We start from the raw sequence: 13,869 nt of genomic DNA, 5'->3' as shown, positions 1-13,869 counted from the left end.
GAAGACTGCTACTGGAACCAATAAACGAGTGGAGCTAGGTGTGCCGAATTGACCTTACCTCATTACTTGATGTAATGATCCGAAGGTGCACTTTGACGACTGTTACTGTAACTAGTAAAAGAGTAGAACCAGCTATTAAATGTAGTTTATACCTCTTATACCTCTATTGTTGTTTTAGATGCCAAGGCTTAAGACGTTTGGGAAAAGCTCCCGTAAGAAACTTCGTGCCAATAGACGTAATGCAGAAAAAGGAATACGGTTAGTGCTTATATGATTATTAAAAATATATGTATAATTATGAACATTCACTATCATATGATCCTTTTTCACAGGCAAAAGAATGAAAGCAGTTGTGATACGAGTATCGCGACTGACACACCCGAAGTATATCCGGAAAGATATGAGCAAGCGAGTTGTAGTACTTTTGATGACAATAATTTGGAAATACCTCACGTAAGTTATAATGCATTTTAAATAATTACTGTTATGATTTGTTTATTCAATAACTATTTTTGCACTGAAAATAACAAGTTATTTTTTTCTGTATTGTTTTTAGAACACGAACAATGAGGAAACAGAACCGTTCCAGGTATCAGGAACAAGAGTCGTACAAATAGATTATTTTTTTAAACAGCTTCAAGTATCAATCGATTTCAGTTCGAAAGTTCAACAATATCCACTGAGTTGTTTTTGCTGTCGTGCATAGGAAATATAAACGTTTATGAAGCAATGGAGTATATTGTGTGTGCGAAATAAACATATTTTCGTTCTTATTTCTTTTTTATCTAGTTTTCGAGGACCCCAAATGCAAGTATTTGATAGCAAATTTATTGTAAGAATTAGCAAAACAAAACAAAAATGTCTTTAATTATTTGTTTTCAAAAAGCTTGTGGCCTAAATTGTAAGTATTTACATAAGTCCACACGACGACATTTCAAGTTATATATACATTTCCAGTATAACATGGTCGCTTTGCATAGAATTACCATATAATGAGGGATGCGCTTATACTGGTTTGGCATAGCTTGATTGGTCATCGTGCGCACTTTCGCCAGTACCTACTTGCTTACCAACCAATCACTGGCCAATAGTAGCTACTTTTATGACTATTTCACGTTACAAACTTTATAAAAACATATCACAAAAAAAATACACGACAGTAAAATAAACAATAGTAGACTCAAGTATCAAGCCGTGTTAGTTCACTCATAATTTCTCCGCTTCGCGCTAGTCGCTGTGTGTGTGAGCCGTGCACGTGTAGTAGTAAGACTCAATACCTAAAATTGAAGCGCGTCATTTCGTAAATGCGTCCTTAATAACTCGAAAACTACTTCCTCTATTCCAATACCATTTACACATATTGAAAGTTTAGCTTAAAGTTATTCATATTGCAATGTTATTGGTATATTAAGCGAGAAAAAACAAAGGCTACTGTAATTAAACTGAGAACACCGAAATGGCTACAGTAATTAGGCTGAGAATGGCCATTGACAGTTATTGTAACTAGATGTTAGTAACAAATCAGCTATTTATAAAGTATTATTAATGTATGTAAAAGTTGTAACTCTCAATCTAAAGACTGATATGGGCGGGTCTGTCTGGATAGTGTTGAGTTACTCATACACGAGGCAACTCGTTTGTACCACTCGCTTGGTTGGTTTGTCACAACACCTCATGTCATAGCCTCATGTCACAGCCTCACTCATGTCACACTGCTTCGAATTCAACAAATGCAACAATGATTGGTTCTGCACTCCCCGTTTTTTATCTGATTTTACATCATATGATCATACTACCATAGTACTATAAAATTAGCATTTTTTTATACTATATCATCATAACATTTAAGTTATCCAATTGATTGATACCATCAAGTTATGAAAATGTGGTTATTATTCTGTCTGTTAAGTAATTGCCGTAGGTGCAAACATTCTTACCACTATCTCACCTCATTTGAAGTAAGACATTGTACCGCCTCATTTTTTTAAATGAGGTACTCCTTCAAACTCATTTTAATTTCATGTCCTACCCAACACTATGGCCTGGATACTTCCTATAGTCTGTCTTTCTTGAAGATGGAGTAAAAATGACAGTTCATTGTGCAAAAGTGTTGCTCACTTGCGAGCAGCTAGTGATTGCAGTCGATAAATATTCTATCGACTATCAACTGAATATTGGTTACGTTTATGCAATAAATAACCAAACTAGTTTCATTTCAACCATCATCGGCCCATTATCCGTCCAACTGCTGGGCAGAGGTTTAATTGAATTATCAATACATATACTGCATTTTTTTTTCATCAGCACGCCACTCTTGATCTTTAGTAAGTTTAGTAGCAGGCCATATCGACTGCCGGCGAGATACCTCCAAGCTTTACCAGCAGGCCGTGTGGTACGCCGTGATCGCACCAAAAAACAGAAGGGTGCCACCAATAGGGACGAGATCGATATTTGATCTGGATCAGTTATTAGCTGAAGAGCCGACGAATTGACTGTGTTTATTTCGTCGGCTTGCTAATGCAACCTTTGACTGATCCGGGCTAGAATAGTCGAAAAATAATTTAAATTCCTAATTGTGGTACTTCGGCGGCCCACATGGCCTGCTGGGTAAAATTTGAAAATACTTGGTGGCCAGCGGCACTTGGGTCTTTGTGGGCAGCCGGCGACTCACATGGCTGGCTAACATTCGGAGATACGTAGTGGCCTGCTGCAGTTGAATTTTTGTGGGCGGCTGGCGGCCCACGTGGCGCTGAGAGTTAAATCATTAATCTCCGACCACGCACATTATCATATATCATTTAATATCATAGTATTATCTTTAAAGTAGTGTAGCTTACCGGTACAAATATATTAAAGGTACATTGTCTGTTGGCTACCGTGCACTGGAAAATAAGAATCAGAAAACTAAACTAAGTCCAAAATTTTTTTTATATTAATTTGATATATAATAAACCTATCACATGTGCGTGCAACATTGGTCTCATAAATAAATCTACAAACGCGGCGATGGTTCCTTTATTGAATGTACCTACTTTTGTTGAATAATGTACTATTTATGTGAAGAAAAATTATATTATTGGGTGTGTTGACAGGCGGTTCAAGGTATTTGGGCGCCGGGCATCGACGACGCGACTTGCGCGAGAGTCAACCACAAATTTCGACTTATTGCCATTGGGAGAAAGAAGTAAGTAATACAGACATCTGTCTATTGTTAACATACTATCCACTCTATTATATAAGATCATTGACTCTATTTGAAGCGTAGGTAAATATATTCTCCTCAAAAATACACACACAGTCAGGCGGGAAATGACCTAAAGTCACTTTGACACATAACGTGACTAGCGATGATGTAATAACTTTTTCACCTCACTAGCTCGGAAAGGCTTGAGAGTGCACTAATGTGCATTCTCAAAACGTTTTCCACGCTAGTGCGTGGAAAACGTTTTTAAAGTATAAACTTGAGTGTTGTTAATTTTACTTTTTCTTTCGACGAAAAATAAGAATCATAATGATACGTTAACTACGCGATTTTTCGTACATTATTTATGTAATATAAATGCGTTGGTTTATTTTATTCTTATTATTGTTGACATTAAATTGACAACGATAACTAATTTTGTTTAATAAATTATTTTAATTCGTCGAAGAACTAAACTTATTTGTTATAGTTCAACAGTTTTTCTTTCATCTGCCATTTTCTTCGCCATTAGTGAGGTGAAAAGTTGTTCTCCCCGGTGTTTATTTCATTGCTCTGGTACTGTATGGGGATTTCCTGGTATTTGGCGCTGCAACTGTTATGTATAACATAACATGTTTTTTATATATTTCAGTTCTCAAGTAGATGTATTCACGATAGACGAAGTGACGGGGGGACTGGAACTCTCTCATACGATGGTTCTCAGTTCCAAAGACTTCCCAGGTGACCCTGGACCTGTTAAATGTATGAGGTATGTTTTTGTGTACAATCGGCGCCCTCACTTAGGTATCCATAATTGTGAAATGTGAAAATGTGTACTCATAGATATAATTAAATTATCCTTAAGTTGTGGTATTTCTGTCCCGAAACAAACGGATCCCGTCGGGTACCTCCTTTCGGCGGTTTAGGACCACAATGAGTAGTGACAATATCTTCAAACAACCACTTCTACAAACGACCACTTCTTGAAATTACCATATCTTTAAATGCTACTTCTACAAAAGAACACTTATTGAAAAGGTCACTTCTTGCAATGGCCACTTCTTGCATTGACCACTTTTACAATTCAATATGTTTCGGCTTCGGATTAGGAATGTTACCACAAGTTTGACGATGGACCTTTAATATATAGATATTGCTTATTGTCGCCCTGGAGGGCAACGACCATAACGATTTCTTTCTGTCCTTGCTACTACATCTTTTTTCACGTTGCAACGTTGTCATAACACATCGATCCGCCATTTGTCCATACAACAATGCCTATAATGTTTATGTTTTTGTTTTCAGATGGACAGCCGATGGTCGTGCGGTAGCAGTGAGCTGGGAACGCGGCGGTGTGTCCGTCTGGAGTACCTTTGGAGCGCTACTTATGTGTTCGCTTGCTTGGGACCATGGGCTCAACCAGGATCTAGGCAAACATAACCCGCTTGTTATATCTAGTCTGGTACGTAGAAAATACCACAGTTATACCATGAAATGAACTAACACACTTCGTGCAACTCCCGTATATTCGACACATCAATGCCTGCACTTCACTCGGACCGTAGGGTTGTCACATTATTATTTTAGTTGTACCTACAAGTTATAAATATAATAAAAAAAGAATAAGGTGGTCATCACAGTATTCTCGTACTATGTTTAAATAACCTTTGTTAAATGCAGTACTTACGTACTGATATTTTTATACCAGGATCGCGGAATGGTATATCGTTTATGGGAGTACGAGTATTATTATCGTATTTCTGCCGCCAAGCAGTTTCATTTTTGAAGGAAAAAGGTGCTGTTAGAATTACAGGCACATGGGATTTGTCAACTTAATGTGTCAGGGTGACGGGGGCAGTGGCAGTGCCCCTTAGATTGAAAGCTCTGTGTGTCAATGCATTTATTAAGGGTAGGCTTGTCGCTTACTATCAGGCCCACAACCTATTCGTTCCATCACTTATTATCATAAAACAAAACAATATACATTAAACTTTTCAATACCAGGAATGGGCGACAGAAGGATATCAGTTGTGGATGGTGAAAGTCGAAGGAGACGCAAGCTCCAATCTCATTCAGTTGGACTTTGTCAAGAGCCCGCTTAGCGTTAATCCTTGTATGGTGAGTATTGTGGGTAATATAAATAATATAAATAATAAATAAATAAAGTTTATTTATCTACATTGACTTAATAATTAGGGTTGTCTCTATACTATACTGCGCTGCATTAAAACGAGCAATACAAAAAACTGCTTCTAAAAGATAGGGTTATATTTCTTCAAACAAAAAAACGAAATATATATTGCAGCAAGTAACGCGTATTTTGAAAAATGCAGAGTAAGAGTACCAAACACCGCTTTTACAGAGCACCCAAAGGCACCTCTACCTCCAAGCCGACGACAAACTCTATGTAAATCTAGAGGATAATCTCACAAAAAAAACCAAAATCTCCATCATAGACTCTTCAGCTGAAAGTTATCAGGAGAATGGCGTGGATCAACCGAATTTAGAGTTCGAAAACAGTACGAAGTACAGAGAATTTGTGGATGATAATGAATGCAGAAAACAATGGAGCGTGTTGCCGCTGCCCGCTACTTACATTGCCACTAATTGGCCTTTGAGGGTAAGTATTGTAGTATAGTGTCTTCAAGGCTGTAAAAGAACGTAATAATTAATATAAATAATAGCTTTATATACAACAAATTTGATATAAAACTAACAAGCAGTAGACATGGGCTTTACTAGCAGTAGAGCTCCTTGTGAAAGAGTTAGTACAGGAAATTACTGCCACCTTACCTATTTCTGACGCCAATCAGTAATGTGAGCATTACTGCGTTCCTATTTTGAAGTGTGCTAGTGAAATTGCAGGCACATGGTCCTTGTCAATTTATGTCTGAAGGTGACGAGCGCAGATCTATGCGATTAAAAGTAGGACAGACGTGTCGCTTACCACCAGCCGCACGACTTGTTCGTCCCGTCACTGGAAATCATAAAAGAAAGTCAATAACTCAGCTCAAAAACTACTTTGGAGTACATTGATCTCTCTGATTAATTGCCATAGCAAGCGATGGTTGAGAACACTAAATAATCTCAATACAGAGTACTAAAAAACCTACCTCAAAAGTTCGTAGAATTACATCTATTTGCCAAGTTTTATTGCAATCAGTTACCGGAAAGTTCGCGACACCCTATACCCTTTTTCTAACAAAAAAAGAATCATCAAATTCGGTAAGTTATCGCGTAAGATATATACAAAAAAATACTGTCGAATTGAGAAAAGTCGGTTAAAAATGAGCAAACATTACTTTATAACAATAATTCTGCGTCCGGATGCAACGCGTGGCAATGGAAAGGTTCATGACTACTGTAGATAATAATCGTCGGGGATAGTGCAAATCCGCGTATGTAGTATTGGTAAAAGGCGCGTATCTGCACCAAACTAAATTTCACAGGAGAGGGATTTAACATTATTACTTTGTTATTTCAATGGCCACGACTTTTATTTTTGCACAGTAAGCATTAATTTATGTTGTCTACACACTGATAACAATAGAATGCCTTAAAAGACGATAATTTGGTTGCCACGACATTTACGCGGATTTGATTTGGCCACTAAATTACTGAAATGGAAACTTATAACCAAATGCTAGTTACGCGTAATTGCACTATCCCCGATGCTGTTACGCGAAAGCCTTTTATTTATTTAACTGCAAGTTTAAGTATAGTTTGTTGTATATGGACGGTGTTTATTGTATATATTTTTTTAAGTAACTGAATGTAATTCTCCAGTACAGCGCAATCGACGAAGCGGGCATGAACGTATGCGTAGCGGGTCGAACGGGCTTGGCGCACTACAGCGGCGCGTCGAGACGCTGGAAGCTCTTTGGCAACGAAGCTCAAGAGAAGGACTTCGTCGTCACTGGGGGCATGCTGTGGTGGCGCGACTACATTGTTATTGGTATTTATAAGGATTTTCGTTATTTTGTCGAATACTTATTATTGTTTTAAATTTATTTTCTCAACACAAAGGAACAAAGCATACATTAAAAGGTTGTTAAATGTTGTAATCCTTTACCCTTGTTAGCGACTGGAGTGCATACTAGCATACTGCGCGTGTGTGAATGGTTGAAAATGGAATTATTCCGTTTACACCGCTAGATGGCACTGACCACTTTAAAAGCTTCGGTATCATATTATAGTTGTTTCATAAATCGCAGTGTTGTAAATGTCCTTTATCCTGGGTATAGGAATGCATGTTTTTGTGACGTTTAATTATTGATTTCACACACAATTAGTCGGCTTAGCGCGGGATACACCTGAATTATTTAAACTGCCCGGTAAATGCGATGACTTTGAGATAGACTGCTATTCTAGAAAGCCGTCTATATGATCTATGAAAGGACTTTCCGTCACATTTCTATTTGCAAATAATCTGCCTACATTTTGCGACTCGGCGACGTAAATTACTATTGCTCAATTCTATTTAAACCTCCTTTTTGAGTAAATATGTGATTATATACAATGTCAATAGTTTCGTACCAATGCTGGAAATTAATAGAAAATGTTTTTGCTCTGTCAAGGTTGCTACAGCATATTCGACGGTCACGACGAGATCCGTTTCTACCCGCGCGAGTCGAAGCTAGACAATCGCTTCGCGAAGATCGTCCGGGTACAGTCGCAAGTATTCGTGCTCGACATTTTGGACGACCAATTAGTCGTGTTCGGTGCGGACGCGTTGGTTACCATTTACGAACTCAATTGTGTTGACAATGGTGAGTTTTTTATACAACAGTAAATAAATATATATAGATAAACACTATTGACTAGTATGGCACAAATACAAATTGAATACAACAGGAAGAATAAAACATTTTTGTCATGGCAGTGAAATGGCGCTGACTCAGCATATGCCTAAGTTCCCTAAGGCGCTAGTTTTCAGTCAGAACCAACGAGAGGGACTAAATCTAGAAGTTATTTGTAATGAAAGATATAATAAACGACTAGGAGGGAAATTGTTCATTAAAATCTAAATGTAATAAACTGAATAGTGCATCTAAAATAATCTATTCTATATGTAAGTGCATGTGCAGATATAAATATATAAGTGTAACTGTAAGTGAAAATTATAATTGTGAATATGTTTTAGCTAATAAATCAAAGTAAAAATGTATATTTAGAAAGACTACGAAGAAGAGTGCATGGGGATATGAAAACTAATAGTAATAGTAAAATTTAAACAAATTAGACAGATTTTTGTAATGAAAGCAGGTGTTGCCGATAAAGTGCATTGAATTTGTGTTTTGAAGAATAAAGCCTTATATAATAAGACAAGTAGTGTAACTTCATACAACCGTAGAAAACGTAGCTTGTATGTGTGCATAATTATTCGCATAACCTCGATTTGCACAGCACGGGTCGCACGCGCTATTTATTAAGAACTGTGTCTCTACCATGAGATTACAGCATCGAATATATAACCAGAAATATAGACGAAGTTATCGCCATCCATCCCTGGCAACTCACTCATCGGGTAAAGGGGCTTTATATCACTTTTAAATATCAACTCTCGTTTGCGCTGAAATCACAAATTAGAAAACTGAAATAGTACAGCGCCCACAACTGACCTGCGTGTACGTCTCAGCATATTCCAAAAATATTCTGTATTTATTCTAATAAAGATAATATCTCTAACAATGGGAGCTGTTCCATTCGATGGTGAGGGAAAAACAGCAAAACATCTAATTACAAAACAAACGGAATCACATTTCGTCGGTAATTAAATATTAAATATGTAATTTTTCAATTTTAGTCCATTATAGCAAAGCTCAAGTCAAACTAGTTGATTTGAAGAGAAACAATTGACGACACCCGTTTCGAATTAGGGATGGCTAATCGGAACGCATTTGTCACAGTAAGTAATGATTTGGTAGAATAGTTTTCAAAACAAATTAAATGACATTTCGTCTCTATTTCTGGTTATGTACTGGATGGATTACAGTGACGGTTATCGCTAGTGACCGCGTTAAATGTTTGTATACAAATTCTTATTTCTTCTTGTGACCACTAGGGGCGCTGTATAATTTGCAATACAAATTTGTTACTTATGCGGTCGCTAGCGTCAACTGTCACAATAAAATCGTGGTAGAGACACTGAAGCTATCACTTGGTGTTTATAAGTAACTTTTTTGCACAAGTTGGTTTCCCTACATTTAATATTGGGTGGTTTCAATCAGTTTTGTCGGAGCCAACATGTAGTGCCGCGGAGATTTTGTATACATATTTGGTTAGGTAGTATTTTGATTTATCTGTCTGGATTTTATTAAGTGTTTTCTTGAGGTATCGTTTTTCTAATGGGGCTGATATGTTCAATAACGATCAGAGTCTCTAAATAAATAAAGACTAAAAAAAAATTAAACTCAAAGTTAGGGACTTTGCCTACTTTAGAAGACAATGTTTTTTTTTTAAATCTGTGTCATGTTTTTGTGTTCACGGAAGAGAAGAAGTTGTGTCTGAATTACAAATGATTAATTATCTAGTTTAGATAGAAACTTAAGAATAGCGTGGCAACAGACACTGGTTTGAGTCCAGTCAGATTGAAGGATTATTTTTTTCTGTCGTACGATCTTTGCATTGATAATAAGTGTCATATCAATTATAGCGCATCGTATTTTGTTTATATCGTATAATGCCTAAGATTTCAATGTAAACATTGAACATTATAATAATAATAATAACACACACACTCAACATTGAGTATATAACCAGAAATAGAGACGAAATAAGAGCCATCCATCCCTGGCAACTCATCAGGTAAATGGCCTTATATCACTTTTAAATATCAACTCTCGTTTGCACTGAAATCACAAATTAGAAAGCTAAAATAGTACAGCGCCAACAACTGACCTGTGTTTACGTCTCCTTATATTCCAAAAATATTCTGTATTTATAAAGATAATATCTCTAACAATGGGAGGCTGTTCCATTCGGTGGTGTTGGAAAAACAGCAAAACATCTAATTACAAAACAAACGGAATTACATTTAATTAAATATTAAATGTGTAATTTTTAAATTTTCGTCCATTATAGCAAAGCTCACGTTAAACTGGTCGATTTGAAGCCAAACGACACCCGTCAATTGTTTCAAATTTGGGCTGGCCAATCGGAGCGCAGTTGTCACCGTAATGATATGGCAGAATAGTTTTCAAACAAATTAAATGGCATTTCTTCTCTATTTCTGTTTATATACTCGAGGACATTAAAGTAATTCATTCCTTAATAACAAATGACTATTGAAGTATAGATATTTATATGAGTACGATACTTTTTATCCGACTCATGAGTACACTATAATAATAATAATAATAATAATAACGCAACACTCTCATAGCCCCGCACTAGGGAAACCCTGTGTCGTGGGTGCCATGGGCACACACATAGACAACTACAAATGACGCCCAAACTCGCGAGAGAAATAAATGTAGGCCATACACATACTTCTCCCGGCCTGGGAATCGAACCCAGGACCTCTGCGTGGCAGTCCGGCATGGTAGCCGTTCGGCCACAGAGGCAGTTAAAAGTACACTATCGATAGTTTTGATTCGATGCCGTATCCCTAATGACGTCATTTGAAGCCATATCCGGCGCGTAGAGTAGGTGACAAATTGAACATCGTGTTTGTTTGTACAGTGGGCAACGTGGAGATGCGGTGCGTGCAAGCTGTGGACGTGTCTGCATTGTCTCATCCAGCATGCGTGGTGTCCGCGGCACTGTGCCGGCTGCAGGACTCGCCGCGTGCCGCACGAACCTCCACCGTTGTATTATACACACAAAGGCATCCTGACTCTTTGGTAAGGCATAATAAACCTTTTTGCAAAATAAACGACCACCGAAAACTTTACGACCAATTCTTATAAAAAAATGTTGTATTACGTAGGTAACTTATTTCAATTTATGGGCGTTCGTAACGAAGCTAAGCTGGCAAATCCTTTTGCTTACTCATAACGTGCCTACCCACTTCTATAAATATCACAAGGCCACTGAAAGAAGATGTAGTTCGAGTACATATCGACGCCGGAAAGCGATCTTGTCGTATCTCGAAAAATAGGACTTTAGACCGGGGCCTTATATATTTATTGGGGGCGGGGGAATATTTCTTTTTAATTTGAATTAGTAGAAAGTCAATTTTAAAGTATGATTATATACATCCTACTACAAGATCGCTTTCCGGCGTCGATATAGTAGATAAGTGTAGAGAAGATTATTATATTTTTAAAGATCTAAACGCTAAGTGAACCGAAATTAACTATTTTTAACCTCGATCGATGTTTGTTTTTTCGAACAAACCAAAGTTTCGGGCCATTTACAGTGGGGTGATTCACGTAATCAAACCGTTACGATATCGTAGCGATTTAGTCGTTGAACTGCTTTTTCGTATTCACGTGTGACAGTGAACATCAACGAGTCCAATTTTAAAGTCGTTCGATCCAAATGTCGTTAAAGCGTATTCTGGTATATGAATCGAACTTAATTCGACTCTAAACGCCAAGTCATACGTATTCTGCTAAAATTTTGACAGTTCTTTCAATAGACTTTCGACAACTAAATGTCAAATTTCACAATCCAAGATGTCGTTCATTAGTCGTTACGTTTCGATTCTACTCGTATCAACGATCGTTCAAGTGATACGTAGGACTTCGGTCGAACGTAAATTCAAAGATATTTTGATAGCTTGAACTTACGTGAATCGCACTACAGGTCCTATGGTCACGACTGACTTAGATGGTATATATGTATGCCTAATATTAATGCAAACCATACTAGTATTCACATAGTAGTTACAAAAGATATATAATTAATATTAATTTAAAAATAACAATCGACTCTAGATACGTTTCTCAACATATTTTATTTTAACAATATGAATTGAATGAGCCTATGTTTCTCAGGTAATAAACGCTAGTGGAAGATTAATGATGGTGCAAAGAGAGGAATACGATGTTGACGAAGATAACAATCCGGTAAGTTTATTCATTTTTTAATATTTATTTTATCGCAACATTTCAAAATAAATTCTATATTATAAAATCAACACATTATCATTACCTTTTTCATCTTATCACGTAGATAAGGAAATAGATTTATCTTAGTAAATCTTTTAGTAGCATCCCCATTCTTTTGTGACCCTCCCCATCGACCCTTAGGGTATACGAGAAGGGCACTATGACCTATACAAGCAAGTCCGCACAGGGACCTCCTTAGTCAGGTCCTGACTAAGGAGGTTCCTGTGGTCTGACCAGATCCGCCCGTTTGCACAGACTTCATCCGGTTCTCAAAAGATCGCAGTACTTTCGGTAAATTATTGTAAATTTTTGGCGTCATTAAAAACTACTTTTATATAATAAATATGCCACTATTTTGTTATTATTTTTAATACAAAGATCGCACAACACAATGATAAATTCGTTCGGTCTGCTGGATTCGAACCAGCGACTACAATATTATGACTTGATTTATTGAGGAGGCCCGTGCCCAGCAGTGGGACGTTTGTGTGTTGACGATGATGATGAAAGTCTTAGTACGCTCCGAGTACGTTATTTTAATTAGTCGTCATTTTCTTCACTTTCCAGTCTTGTTTATGACGAAGTAGTCAAAATTATCATAATTATTGGTTTAGAAGGTAATAATTATAAATGCGTATTACAAATATATGCTAATAAGTCTCAACACATCATCGAGCACGGTGTACTAATTTAATCTGCTTAATTGTATTTCATACACGATTTCCCCGGTAAACAAGTTGCCTTGTATTGCCTTACAAAAGAAATTTCGTTTCAATCACAGCATTATAATGGTGCTTTTCCACCGGCGAGGCGAGACGAGACGAGGCGAAACGGGAATTGAAATCTTGCCGGCCTATTTCCACTAGCAGTTGCCATTGATAGTTATCGCGAGCTCGCGATTAATATTTACACATGGCGTGCTCACGCTGTGGTTGTGGATAGTGAGGATACAGTGCTGTTCAGTTCGTCTAGCGATAAACACGCGGCTGAATTAACATGTCCCGTGTATTATCGTTATCATTATTATGTTAACGAAAGAAGAATCCGATGAAGCCATCTTTTTTTTATTCAATCTTATTTATTCGTACCTTGCAATCTCGCGATTGATATTAATAGGCGTCGCGAGTATTCGCGAGGCATCGCGTGAATCATGTTTGTGTTGCAGGGCTAATTAACTTTGTATAGGCAGTACTACGGTTTAATATTACACCAACAAAAATTTCGATTCTCCTCTCGCACATCAACACCAATCCAGACTATTTCCACCGAAGATGCGCTCGGACATAATTGATTTTTTTCCATACAAATTTTAAAACATGTCTCGCCTCGTTTCGCCGTTGTAGGTAGGATATTTTGCTTTATGAAGACATTATTTTATTTTTAAAAGTGACCGAATTTGTTTTTCTATAATACTAAGTAACGGGACGAACAAGTTACGAAAGACGAACTTATCCATACCAGTTGCAGTGCCACTCAGAACTTTAATTCGCAAACACCTAAGGGGCACTGCCACTACGCCCGCCACCATGAGACATTAAGTTGACAAGTCCCATGTGCCTGTAATTTCACAATATGAATAAAAAACATGCTGTTTTATGTTGCCGTTCGAAAGGTCAATTATAAAGAACAATT

General features: G+C 37.2%; 1 protein-coding gene across 2 annotated transcripts in view; it reads left to right on the top strand.

Moving 5' to 3' along the window:
* LOC113231147 (guanine nucleotide exchange factor subunit Rich) overlaps positions 1–13,869 on the top strand; it is a 60,578-nt gene that overhangs the window by 8,552 nt on the left and 38,157 nt on the right. For both annotated transcript variants that reach the window (XM_026465339.1, XM_026465338.1), the window contains exons 6-14: positions 3,093–3,184; positions 3,834–3,950; positions 4,487–4,643; positions 5,186–5,299; positions 5,544–5,801; positions 6,968–7,136; positions 7,759–7,950; positions 10,865–11,025; positions 12,124–12,195. In XM_026465339.1, the coding sequence (XP_026321124.1) occupies positions 3,093–3,184; positions 3,834–3,950; positions 4,487–4,643; positions 5,186–5,299; positions 5,544–5,801; positions 6,968–7,136; positions 7,759–7,950; positions 10,865–11,025; positions 12,124–12,195 (1,332 nt within the window). The remainder of the gene's footprint in view (positions 1–3,092; positions 3,185–3,833; positions 3,951–4,486; positions 4,644–5,185; positions 5,300–5,543; positions 5,802–6,967; positions 7,137–7,758; positions 7,951–10,864; positions 11,026–12,123; positions 12,196–13,869) is intronic.

This window comes from Hyposmocoma kahamanoa, unplaced genomic scaffold (genome assembly GCF_003589595.1).
Source record: "Hyposmocoma kahamanoa isolate Upper Pololo Valley unplaced genomic scaffold, ASM358959v1 64, whole genome shotgun sequence".
Taxonomy (NCBI): Eukaryota; Metazoa; Arthropoda; class Insecta; order Lepidoptera; family Cosmopterigidae; genus Hyposmocoma; species Hyposmocoma kahamanoa.
The sequence above is the reverse complement of the archived record's forward strand: the minus strand, read 5'-3'. Positions and strand labels throughout refer to the sequence as shown.